This window comes from Anolis sagrei, chromosome 3 (genome assembly GCF_037176765.1).
Source record: "Anolis sagrei isolate rAnoSag1 chromosome 3, rAnoSag1.mat, whole genome shotgun sequence".
Classification (NCBI taxonomy): Eukaryota; Metazoa; Chordata; class Lepidosauria; order Squamata; family Dactyloidae; genus Anolis; species Anolis sagrei.
This window is the reverse complement of record NC_090023.1, coordinates 217963765-217977372: the sequence shown is the minus strand read 5'-3', so window position 1 is coordinate 217977372 and position 13608 is coordinate 217963765. Positions and strand designations below refer to the sequence as shown.

The 13608-nt window shown below is 41.3% G+C and overlaps 1 protein-coding gene and 1 long non-coding RNA gene across 2 annotated transcripts; both read right to left on the bottom strand.

Moving 5' to 3' along the window:
- Positions 1–6397: 6397 nt before the first annotated feature.
- LOC137096505 (uncharacterized) lies at positions 6398–9004 on the bottom strand. Its single transcript, XR_010909510.1, has 2 exons — positions 8215–9004; positions 6398–7023 (listed from the first exon to the last, which is right to left on the bottom strand). It is a non-coding gene; the product is annotated as an uncharacterized lncRNA (long non-coding RNA).
- A 1392-nt stretch (positions 9005–10396) lies between these two features.
- MARVELD1 (MARVEL domain containing 1) lies at positions 10397–12127 on the bottom strand. Its single transcript, XM_060768212.2, has one exon. It carries the CDS (start codon positions 11954–11956, stop codon positions 11429–11431), a length of 528 nt encoding a protein of 175 aa, XP_060624195.1. The 5' UTR covers positions 11957–12127; the 3' UTR covers positions 10397–11428.
- Between the last annotated feature and the right edge of the window lie 1481 nt (positions 12128–13608).

Below are 13608 nucleotides of genomic sequence, written 5' to 3'. Positions count from 1 at the left end.
GGTTCTCTTGGACCTGTATGGAAAGACCTCCAACCCCACCCCTAATAAAAGATATAAATGAATTGTACTACTATCTTTCTCCCATGGACGGAGGCACTAATGAACTAGAAATGGCCTCTGTCCCCAAGGTCTCTTGGAGCTCCCTAGGACCCAAGACCTCCACCCACCCATCCCAGCACGGCTCTGGCCAATCTCTGGCCAATCTTCCCCAACTGTGAAGGAGATTCGCCAGCTGATTGTCTTCCCCCTCTCCACCAGGAAGCCAGCTAAGGCCACACAGTAACCAAAGCACTTCCATTTCCCAGCCTGTCACTTTGTATCTCCCTCCCTGGCTACTATGCATCTCCCCTCACTTCTTTTTAAAAATGTATTTATTTTCTTTCTCCTGTGAATGTCTGCAGAATCAGATAAGTAAAAAAATATAACAAAATTACTACAAATGACCTCTTCAGCTGCTGCTTAGTCTTGGCGAGATCCTTCACCTTCTCTCCCTCCCTCTCTCTCTTACCAAACCCCACACAGGCTCTGCCTTCTCTCTATTATTATTTTACTGGCACAAAACCACAGTATATCACAGCAAATGAGATCTATATGCTGGATATCATATCACGAAATCATAAGTCAAACACTTCCCAAGCATTTAGGACTGTGATGTATTTTTGAATGATGTGCGCAGATTCAAGTAAGGTGGCCTTTTGCAGTTGACAGATCATGATTTTGTCAATGTTAATTGTTTCCAAATACCGGCTGAGATCTTTTGGCATGGCATCCAATATGCCGATGATGATTATTGTTATTATTATTATTATTATTATTATTATTAAACCCTATAAAATGAAAGCAAATGTACATGAACCCAGAAACTATGAACTCCAATAACCTCTTCTTTGAGCAATTTCCTGATACCACGTCCACACCCCAGATACCAACCAGAGATGGGCCATAATCCTTGAACAAAGGAAATTCCTGGGATTTCCTTTTGGAAATCTTGAACAGTCACGGGACGAAGGTCCATACCAAAACTGTGATTGCAATCCCATCTACAAATCTACATCTCTGGAATCTCCGTTTGTCTTTGGACATGAGAACGCATCTGTGACAACAACCCCCATTGTGCCATCTGGCAGGACCAAGCATTTGCATAATCCTATCAGATCGGCTTTGGACTTCTCCTTTGTTCACCGCATTCCTGGACTACACACCCAGGGGCTGGCATGGCCCCCAGATCTCCCTCCTGCCCTTGGATCGCCTCTGCTGGCTGATTGGAGGCTTCCATGCTTCCCTGCCCAGCTGGGAGAAGATCCCCAGGTACACATCACCAGCGCCTCCCCCTATCAGGGCATAGATCCACATCCCAGCCAATCAGAGGCCAGGAAAAGCATCGGCCAACTTCACCAAACTAGCCAATCAGGGAGGAGGAATGTTTTGAAATGGGACAATGTCAGTGAATGGAAACTTCTGTGTATAAAAATGTCTGCTTGTGAATACATTTTACGCTTCTACCCTTCTAGTACCCGTGCTGCACAAGTGTCCCTTTTGCGCAAATTGAATAAATCTCTGTCATTTTCCTTCATCCTGGTGAAGTCTTCGGTTCCTGATTTGGTATCCACATTAGCTAGCTTGCCAGGCATCTCTCAAGGCTTAGGAGAACTGCAAATTCCAGCCTATTTAGTTACCCAGGGGTTTTTCTCCTGGGCCTATTTTTCCTTCCTTTGTAAGAAAATAAAAAGCTATTTTATTTCGAACTGTGTTGTTGACCATCATCTGTGGGATGCAATTTGAACATGTATCTCAGGGAGCCTATGGTTCTCAAGGCCTGCTTTCTGATGACAGGGCTGAGGATCTGACTGTTGAGACTGGAATGCCAACCCTTCTTTCTCTGTCTAGACTTGTCTATTGGTCTACCAAAAGATCTTTTGCTTTCTTCCCAAATGCACAATAATGTGGCATGGTGGTGTCTGCCATGTGTCTGTTTATTCATTGACACACTCCAGAATATTTATATATTTATGACATACCTGTACTCTCTATGTATCTGTTTCAATTAGTATTATTACAGTAAAATGCACATGTGTAAGAGGATTCAGTATGGTTTAAATCTACATGCATTGAACTGAATTTCTTACAAGGTCTTAGTGATAGCCAGCTGAAAGGAAGTGCTAACATGTAATCTGGCAGAAACCCCATCAAACAAAAAGGAAAACCCCAGATTGTGCTTGTTTATTTTTCACATACTGTGACTGCCTATATACCGTATTAGTCTAGTGCAAAATAGTAAAATTTGAAAGATTTGTTATAATCTCATTTACTAGCCAGAGCAAGGAAGATCCTGGCATTACAGCAAATGACATAATTGTTCTTACCCTTAGATTGTATCTATGCTTCCTTATGTCCCCTTCCCATTGCTCTGTAGTACCAGAGAGTAGCAACTATAGAAGACTAAGGACTGTATTAACCCTCCACTGCAGGTGTTCCCACAAAAAGCCCCACCTTTTGACAGATGTCCTGTAGGGGATATGGATACATGTTCTAGAAGAAATTTTGAGGCAAAAATTCTCATTTTTGAAACATTTGGAAAAATTTTGTTCTGACTCCAGAGAGTTTATAGGGTTCCAAATGCAGTGAAAATTCCATATATACTTCCAGAGATATTTTTTGAGCCCAAGGACATTGAAAACAGCCCTGGTGAGCTATATGCAGCCTTCTGGCTACACTTTGGCTACCCAAATGTTGTAATTAAATTTATATTACAATGTAATTTTGCCCTTAATGAGCGTTCAGTGGTGCCTATTATGTATGAGCAATGCAGGAGTCTCACCATTATACACTGAGGGTTGTATTTAATGCTGTGACAGCATTCATTGATACTGTGTTATTTACTGTTTGTATTCATGTTATTTTGGCCTCCACCTGCTTCAAAAAGTATACACTGCAGGGTCATGACTACGTTAAATCAACAAAGGCTGGAGCCCTGTATGTAACTTAGCCATGCATAAATTTCCTTACAGAAGCAGTAGGATATTTATTTCTGTCCAATGAGAAATATCTATATAATTTCAAGATTTGGAACCACAATTGGCCATAGAGCGACACTGTGCATGGAAATGCAGGTGGATATGTGTATAGGTATATATGGATAATCGGGCATATTTGGTTGCACACTGGGATGTTAATTCAGTTGTGCAACATTGGCATGCCACACAAGGGTTGAGCAGTGCATACACCAGGTTTACAACCTGCAACTCCAAGACAGATAAACCTCAGTTAACAAAACAGATGTGTTCCTGGGCATTACTTTAACAGAATCATTGATACTGCTTCTGTTCAGTGCATTTCTGCCAATGGGTAAGAAAAAAATATTTCTTTATGTTGAATCAATTCAACATGAGGAGAGTTTCATGGACTTGCAGGGGCTTCTTTGCACTTCCTGGGGTGCCTATGGAGACTCTCAGGAGTGGGGCTGATCTCTTTAATTCACATTCTGATCTGGATTAAGTGGCTGGATTAAGCAGGCTTTGTTGACTCAGGTATACCTGTATGGGATCAGAACTATGTACTTCAGCCTTAGCAGCTACCAACACAGTGATAGACTGTTGGGAGCTGCTAAAGAAATTAGTGCATTTTTCACCAAAGGACTGCAACTCATTACAAAAACTGGTAGCAAAGTTGCAGGATTTCAATCAAAATACTTTACTCAATATTATCCAGGATTATCATCTTGCTTACTTAGGTGAACCCTTGTAGTCCAAGAATGATGGGCCTCCAAGTGTAGTGTCTTGGCGGTGGGTCCATAGGTGGCTGTGGAGCCCTATTCTTGATCTGCATGTTCTCCCACAGTGAGGACATCGGTTTCTATACGGAAGGCAGTCCAGTGTAGGGTTGGTTTGACATGCCTTCCTCTTGGCATGTTTCTCCCTTTCATCCTCCATTTGTGCCTCTTCAAATTCTGCAGCACTGCTGGTCACAGCTGACCTCCAGTTAGAGCGCTCAAGGTCCAGGGCTTCCCAGTTTTCGTTGTCTATGCCACAGTTTTAAAGGTTGGCTTTAAGCCCATCTTTAAATCTCTTTTCCTGTCCACCAATATTACATTTCCTGTTCTTGAGTTGTGAGTATAGTAACTGCTTTGGGAGATGGTGATTGGACATTCGGACAATATGGCCAGTCCAGAGGATTTAATGGCGTAGGAGCATCACTTCAGTGCTGGTGTTCTTTGCTTCTTCCAGCACACTGACATTTGTCTGCCTGTCCTCCCAAGAGATCTGCAGGTGTATAGCAGGGTTGAGAGGACAATAGCTTTATCATCACACATTCAAAAACTTATAATGTCTCCAGCTCCTTAAAACCTGCTTGTGGATCATTCTCCAAACTGTTGATTCAATTAATAGTTTTCCTGACTTATCCTTATTTTGTAACAAATATAGAATATGCATATCATTTTAATCTTTTCAATGCATATAACCTTAAAGACTAGCTTTCAGTTTGTGTCTGCAACTATCTCCCAATAGTGGTAATTTCTGTGGTAATTTCAGACTCAAAAGTCTCATGTGACATCTTTATGGGGGATGATGACAACAACCCAGCACCAGCAGAATAAGTGGCTGCGCTGCTTACTTAAAACAGAGTAACAGAAAAAGGAAGAAAATCAATATTTTGAAGTAAATTAGTAACTTCAAGATTATGAAATGCACTGTGGACTATTTCCAGATTTGTCTTTCAAACAACAGGTAGGTTAGTATCAGTGAAACCCTTGTTTGGTGAGACCTTCATGGCATGTTTACCTTGTTAATAGATCGATTCATGCTCTGAGAGCAATATATGGAACACCACATATATCTGGGCTTTGTAAGACTTTTAAAAAGAATTAACAGGACAAACAGTGTGCAAGGAGCAGGTTCCTGCAGCCTGATGCCTTCCAGATGTGCTGAACTATGACACTGGGGCTCTGGGTGTTGTAGCCCAACAGATCTGAAGGGCACCAGAATGAGGGAAAGTGACGATGCATCACTTCTGTTTCAATGGTAAAGTTGCAAAACAGGATGAGATAAGTAGTGCCACAAAGAATCATAGAATAATAGAATTGGAAGAAACCACATGGGTCATCTAGTCCAACCCCCTACCCTGCAGGAAAAGAACAACCAAATAGTGTTTTCACTTTTTAAAAAAACCTTTTAGGCCAAAATGCGGAGGTTGCCAAGACTTTTACAGGGTTGATGGGGGAAAGGACCCCACTATACACCTCCAAAGGTGCACAATTTCAATTCCTTTAAAACCAGTTGTGAGTCCCAACTAGAATAGAACTATTCTAACAATTAAACTTGTTGAGTAAGTGTTGACTTACCAGATTCCTGTTGATTTCTTGGTTCTTTCTAGCTGAAACAAATAATTTGATCTAGACCTTAGTGCAGGGTAAGAAGTGTGTACTGGTGTTTGTGTATCCAGTATAGCCCCCAAACAAGTATTAACCTACATGGAGGAACGTCAAAACCATCTGCATATGAGGAAATTAACTGGCAGAAGACTCCTATAAGATTACAACAAATCATTTGAATGCAATCTCCAAGACAGATTTCTACTTGATGTCTTCTAATGCCCAAACAGATGCAAGGCATGTAAGGTCTGTTCCGTATAGGTGTAAAGGTTAATGGACATGGACAAGCTAAAGTGGTCTGGCCAAGGATAAAACACTATAGCAGGAGTACAGCAGCATTTTGTTATGCATGGCTGCTGAATCAAGGGATAATTCAACCAGAAACTGTGCACATGATGGTAGGCAGAGTCAGCACACAAAGTAAATGCCATGTTCACAGACCTTTCTCTCTCTCCAGGCCACCACTTTGCCGGTCCACCCAATCACCCACTTTCTTCTTCCATACAAAATAGAACAGGAAATGCTTCCTAAAGGATCAGTCCAGAAAGCAAGTGTTGACACACAACATCTGGCAAAGCAGGTGAAACTAAGGCCACATATAATCAAGTCACAGGCTGTGGGCAATTCTTGAACCACAGTTTCCTCAATTCATATTTTTAGCCTTTGGACAATAGAGAAATCTGAGTAAAAAGCATCAAGGATGAACCTTTCTATTTTGAGGTTTAAGAGGGGGTCCAGCAATAATAGTACACGAAGCAGCTGTTGGAAAATTGCTTTGGTCATTTTTTGGTTAGATGAATTGTTATTTTTACTCAGAATAGCAAACAAGTTCCTTTTTTGGACTGCAGCTCCTCGAATCCCATAAGCAGTAGACCAGTTCTAATCCACCAATGCCCCCACCCAAAAAATGAGATTTTCTGAGCTCTGCTTCTTATCTACCATTTTCCAGATATATGTACTTACCCTCTTCCACATATGAGGCTGAAAGAATTGGACTATTGCAAACACACTTTGAAAGATAACAAACTGTGTTCTTCACACAATTTTATTTAGAAGACAGATTCACTACAAAATACAAGGAAGGCTCTGGAATGTAATTTTTGGGGTAGAGCCATGCCCAAATTAGATTCTGGTACAGGCACTGAGGTATGGGATTAGGATAAAATGGGACAAATTCAGTAAGAACAATTTGGAAAGCCCCATTATATAACATTGTATCATATACAGTACTAAATAGTCTAGACATCTTTCGCCCACAAACCCTAGCTACTGGTCATGCTGAAGTCCAAAACATTTAGAGGGCCAAAAATTGAGAACCATAGACTTAGTTTATCTCAAAAGAACCCTGACCTTCACTCAGTTTCCAGCAGTAACATACTGTGGCACAAAATATTAAGTATGGATATCTATGAATTTACATCATATTTGCTTGAGATCAAACAGTAGCTATAAGGGAAGTTGCAATCCATACATGTACACAAACCTCCCCTCTCCCAAACAAAGCAATGGGACATGGAGAAGTAATATTGTAGGCTTTTCTTCTCAGAAGCTTCCTCTGCTTGGTGGATCTGGAGCACTTGTTTTTGAGTCAAGCAGTTTTAGTGATTCATGATGTCTAAGCCTCAGAACTCCAAGCAAAACAATGTCCTTGTCGCCTACAAGGGGAAAAAGATAGTCTTTGATACCACAATAAACAACCATCAGCTTCCCTGCTCAAATCTTAGAATTGGAAGGGATCTCCATAATTTAATTCAACACCCTACCACGGCAAGAAACCCTATTTCTGACAGATGCTTTTAAAACTTGCAACAAAGCAGAATCCAGTCTTGCTTCCTGCTTGGAAAAGCTACCTTTCAGAGCTTGAGAAACCTACTCTTCTGGACCAGAACTTTCAGAACCTCTTAGCTGTGAGCTGTAATCTAAAAAGGTCATTTTGTACATTGCTTTATTTTTAACCCCAAACAAGATTAACATGACCCTTTCTGATACTTTCTGTCCCTCATTATATTAACTAGGCTGTACTCTGTTATGAAGGTTGACGTCCCATTCTCTCTTTCCATCACCTCCACATTTGGTCTGTTCCATAGAAGTACCATGTTTCCCCAAAAATAAGACACTATGTTATATTAATTTTTCCTCAAGAAGACACACTGTGGCTTATTTTCAGGGGATGTCTTATTTTTGTTAAGCATGGTAGAACAACCACAGACTATTGCTGGTTAGTGCTGGGGAGCAACAGCTTGACTGGTGTTTGTAGGGTGTGTGAGAGACCCACAGACTGGTGCTGGTGGGGAGAGACACACAGTGCTGAGTAAAACGGCAGCCACAGTTTTCCTCCCCCCCCCCCCCCCCCAGGATGCTCAATACCTAAAGTAGAGCGTCTTGCTCCTCACTTCACTTAGAAGACTTTTACTTTCACTTTCTATGTCCCCCTCTAAGCCTCAGTTTGCAACATGCACAAAATGACTGGGACCTCACAGGGGGAGATGACCTTGTACACTGCATAGCCATGCTTATCGCTATGTCTTATTTTCAGGGTATTGCTTATATTGCACAAATGCTTAGAAATCATGCTATGGCTTATTTTATGGGTATTTTCAGGGAAACGGTATTAATCCCCTAGCTCCACGGTTATACAGAAATACTTTGGTATTGCCAGTGTGTTTGTGCCAACTGCACATCTGGCACAATGAAAGGAGCTGTAGATTGTCCCTTCCAACCACCAGCAGAACTGTGTATGCTATCTACATTCCTTCTTCCTCCCCGAAATTAATCATGATTCACGTTTGTCCCCAGTCTAGCATTTAAAGAGTACTTCCTCCATTTGAAAGTATACAGGTTCTCACCTCTGGGTTAGCGTGGTGTCACATAAATTCTTCGGCACCGGTCATAGCAGTCATTTGTCCTGATCAAATCATCTACTCCAGCTGATCCAAGAAGAAAACTGGATTTCTGGCACAGAAAGATTCTTCTGTGCCTCATGCTGGGGCTACTCAAACTGCCTTAGAATGGCACAATAATGAAGACAAAAACAGCTGAGAGTTCTGCTTGATTATAGAATCAAACTTTCCAAATGTCCAGAGGTGACTTCTGGAAACCTGTAATCCAAACTAAGTCATTTGACAAGGACAAGCAAAGTGGACTTTCCATGTGGCATTACTGGAATGTATCCCTTGTTGGATGGAGACTCAACAACTCTCTTATAATCTATTCATAGTAGTTGCTCAGAAGCTTGGCATGATTAAGTAAATCACAGAAGGTTTTTCTTGGGGTGGGGGAGGATTTTCTCCCTCAAGACACATTTGTATTTCAGAGACACTTTCCCCTTCAAGAACAGGCAGTGGAAAAATACAATGCATGAACATCCATCAGAATGATGTGCTGATTCACCCCACCTCAAAGGTTAGAATGGCAACAGGTATCATATCTTAGATACTGTGAAATCTAGTAACAGAATTTGCTGCTGTGGTAGCAGACAGAGAAGGCTGATCTTATAATCAGAATGAAGATGGTAGGATGGACAAGCTCACCTGATCATCCATGGGCCCTTCCACACAGTCCTATATCCCAGAATATCAAGGCAGAAAATCCCACAATATCTACTTTGAACTGAGTCCACACTTAGATAATGTGGATTTTCTGGGATATAGAGCTGTGTGGAAGGGCCCCGTGTTCTTTCATAGTTAAGGTTTTTCTTGAACCCTTAAACTGGCCTACTAGTCTCAGATGTATCCTGAAGGTCTAAGATGCAAGTTAACAACACCATTAAAAATTTTAAGCTACCTGCTTGCTCAGATTCCACACTTGGAATGCCATTTTGTTCTTCATTTTGGTTAACAAAAAGTCTTCAGGTCACAATATAGATACCAATGAATAATCCACTCTAGACCCTGACCCTTTCTATAGAATTTAACTTTTGTTCCTTGTTACGAGGCAAAGACTATCCCCACCCTTTTCTGACCAAATGCCAGCTTTTTGAGTTATTGCAGTTCTTAATGTGTTGTCCTAGCAACTGCTTGCTCTTTCTTGCCTACAGCTTTCCCTTCTACTGCTCTGGAGCCATAAAACTATATGCTTCACCCAGGGTAGGATTTATTTAACTCAGAAAGAAATTGTACAGATATCTCTTCCAGGGATGCCTCTGCTATGACATCAGAAAGATACATGGCCATGCAAGTGTGATCACAATCTAGAGAGTGAAATATACCTCTATACTTCACTAGAAAATTAGTTTCTTAATTGAGTACCTGATCTTGAGCATTTTTGGAAGTTTGAAAGTATTAGTTCAGAGAGCATGAATTTAAAAACCTCAGCATCCAAACAATTGTTTCCTAAAGACAGCCAACATCAAGATTGGATCCAAGCCTGCAGGTCACCAGCCACATAGATCCTTATTCATGCAGCTTCCTGTTCTCAATTTAAGATAAAGGTAAATGTTTCCCCTTGACATTAAATCTAGTAGTGTCTGACTCTGGGTGGTGTTGCTCATCTCCATTTCTAAGACAAAGAGCTGGCGTTGTCCATAGACACCTCCAAGGTCATGTGGCCAGCATGACTGCATGGAGTGCCGTTACCTTCCTGCCAAGGAGGTACCTATTGATCTACTCACATTTGCATGTTAACAAAGTGCTAGGTTGGCAGAAGCTGGGCCTAACAGCAGGAGTTCACCCCGGATTCGAACCACCAACCTCATCTTAGCTGATAATAATAAGTCCATCCTTCCCATTTCTCTCTTCTTCTTCTTCTTCTTTTTTTTGTCCTACCAGTATGTGCACTGCAGATGTCTCTAATATGTCCTACTATTTAGTGGGATGGCTGAGTCCCATATGAAACAAATGGCCTGTGAAATGTCATGAAAGTGATGAAATAGTGTGATGAGATCAACATTTACACTAACTGGTGCTAGGGCTCAAAAGAAAACCTTGGAACATTAGTGTGTTCTAGAGTGAAGATTTGATGCCAGCCCCTGGGTTTGGGGTGTATTAAAAAATAATAACAAAAAAGGCAATATATTTCTTACTCCATGAGTAGAGGAAGGTAAGAAATAAATTTATTATTATTTTAATTCCACAAATTAAATTTGAAGCATCTGAGAGTTCAGGTTTGCATCAGGCATGAGCTTTTATACCTCTATTCATAGAAATTTTTTTTAAAAAGCTGGTAACTAGAGTAATGCTATGCTATAAAAGCTAAAATGTTCATATCAGGTTTATATACATGTGTAAGTTTAAAAAGAAACCATAAGTCATAAATATCTTATCAAGTGCCATTGAACAAAATAAAAATAAAGTAACAGAAGCCTTTGGGAATGACATTAAAACTTTTGTTTGTAAGAGCTGAAATAGAAAGAAATAATATTTAAGTGACTTTGGAAATGTTATTTTGGACGATACTTCCCAGAATCCCCACAACACATTCATGCTTGTTGGGATTTACAGACATTGGGTTTCAATTTTAAAATATTAACAATAAATCCAATGAGGAACCCTAAAGCATGAATACTCAAGGTTACTGAGCATGAATTGAATTGAGTGAACAGAAGTGAATTAGACCCTATGTAGATGCTATAAAAACATGAACAAGGACTACCAACTAAATTAAATCTGTTCTTGAAAGGGCTGTAAATAACACTGGATGACTTTCTCCGGTATTCGCATATGTTGGAATCCCAGCTCAGGCCAAATATTTCCAGGCTTCCAGTGCAAACTGAAGGAAAAATAAAAAAAAATAAAGACGACCAAAGTACAGACCATTTGTTGCTTCTGCATGCTGAAAGGAAGTATTATTCATCCATTGATGAAGAGAGTCAGATTGTCTATAGGCAACATCAGTGCAAGAGCAACCAAGAAGAGGTGTTGTTTGTCCACCAGGAAGATAAGGATGGGTCTTGAACAGTGAGCAGTCTGTGGGCTACATCCCATTCCATCTGATGAAATGGGATGTAACCATTGAAATCTTTGGCCAAATAAAACATGTTCATCTTGAAGGTGACACGTGTGAGACTTGTCTGGCTGGCTGAAGACGGCCTGTCCATCTCTCTTCATCTTTCTTTCACGTCTCTTAGTTGATATCCTGGTGTCCCTGAAAACGCCGTGCCAAGCAGTAGAATCCTGAAAGCAGGTATAGGAAGGCAGCGATGCCAGCAAAGACAGCCGCAGTCACATAGGCACCATAACTGCAAGGATGAGGATAGTGTGGCAGGTTGCAATAGCTGAACCACTGGGCCTTATGCCCCATGATACCCGCAGCGGCTGTAAAGAGGATGACTCCAAAGAACAGGTCATGCACAATGTTTGTCAAGAGCCACCGGGTTCCCAACACCGGCACGAGAGACCAGCGGCCCAACAGGCTGAGGCCAAAGATCACCAAGGTTAGCAGCCATACCAGAACAGCCGCAAAGACTGCAAAGTAGGTAGCGCCTTCATACTTGTGTGCTGCTAAAGTCACCCAGCAGATAGCACCAGACAGCAGCTGTGCAATGCGCAGCCCTCCCAATAAACTTTGCAGAAAGTCCCTGTTGCAACTCAGAGACTCTCGAGATGCTGGGCAAGGGGGTGGCGGCGAGGAAGGGGGTGGTGGGAGAGGCATGCTGTAACCCCAAGGCCTCCGGTTGCTCCAGTCTCCCTTGCTGTGCCTTCCGCAGCCGAGCAATGCTCACCCCTCCTTCTCAGGCACTTCCTCTGCCTGCAGCTGCCAAACATCTGCAGCTTAAGGGTCTTTCCTGCACTGGGGCCTCTCAGCTTCCCGGGTCTGCCCCTCCCTGTCCCCCCCTTTGCCCCTCCTCTTCTCTGGGTGGTTCTCTTTCTCTACTCCTCTTTGGAGAGCTCACTCACTCCATCTCTCCTCCACACCCAGCGGAGAGAACTCTCAAAAGATCCAAGGAGCTGCCTTCTTTAGCAATGCATCCATTTATTCAGCTGCACTCTGAGAAAATCTGGTACTTGAGCCAACTGACTCTGCCCAAAGCAAAACTTTTTTAGAATGAAAAAGAAACATTACAAGTTTGGAGACGAACAGATTTGAGTTGACACAAGCACTTATGTGCTGTAGTGCAATTTGTTCAATTCACAGAATGTTGCCTCAGTTTGAAGATTGCTTTTGTAACAAATCTGCAAACTGAGGTAACATTGTTTACCTCAGAAATAGGATGTGGCCTTTGAAACTTTTTGCCAAATACAACATATTCATCTTAAAGGTGCCATGCTCCAATGTGCACTCTGCTGTGTGTGTTTGAGTGTGTGTATGTAAAAGCCTGTCACTTCATCACATTTACTACGTTCCATCTTATAGCAACACCAGAGGCACTCCAAGTGGCCAGCTACTGGTTAAAGGACATTTAATATAATGCCCAGTTTTCAAATTTTGTTTTTTTTAAAAAATACAATACAACTGTACCCCTGGTTTGCTCCCAATACAATAACTAATAACTAAATTCTACTGAATGCTACACTTAAAATCCAGTAACCTACTGTATTAATCACATTGGGTTCAAGTGTAGGATAGAGCATTCTTTGTGTATTTTTAGCGTGGGGGACAGCATTCTTTTCAAACATTTCAGGAGGCAGTAAGGAAGTGGACCTTTGGTAATGATCCAGATGTGTGGCCAGTTCTGTAATACGATGGCATTAATTGCTCTCAGGTTTAAAATGAAACGTTTCCCAATACAGTATGTGGGAGGAGAAATTGTGACAGGAGCCAAAAGTACCCTTGTTAGGGAAAGCATTACCTTTGGCTCACCGAGTTTTTATTTTGCCAGAACAATTCATTTCTAAAAAATAGCCTTTTTGGGTCCTTTTCTTTCTTTCCTTTCCTTTTGTGATATGTCTGTGCATTGTGTTGCATGGGAAAGCCAGGAGAGGATTATTATTAGTAGTATGCCATTTCTCCATGCAGTAGTCCTGGGAATTATAGTTTCCCAAGGTCCATGCCCTTCTCTGGGTGCATTTACACTATAGAATTAATGTTCTTGGATCCTAATTTAAACACCATAGCTACATACTATGCAGTCCTGGGAGTTATAGTTTCCCAAGGTCTATACCCTTCTCTGGATGCATCTACACTGGAGAATAAATGCAGTCGGGAACCATTTTAAATGCTAATTATTATTATACTGACACAAAACACAGTATGACACAGAAAACAAGATATATATACTGAATTTCATATCACAAAATCACAAGTCGAACACTTTCCAAGCGTTTAGGACTGTGTGATGTATTTTCAAATAATGTGCACAGATC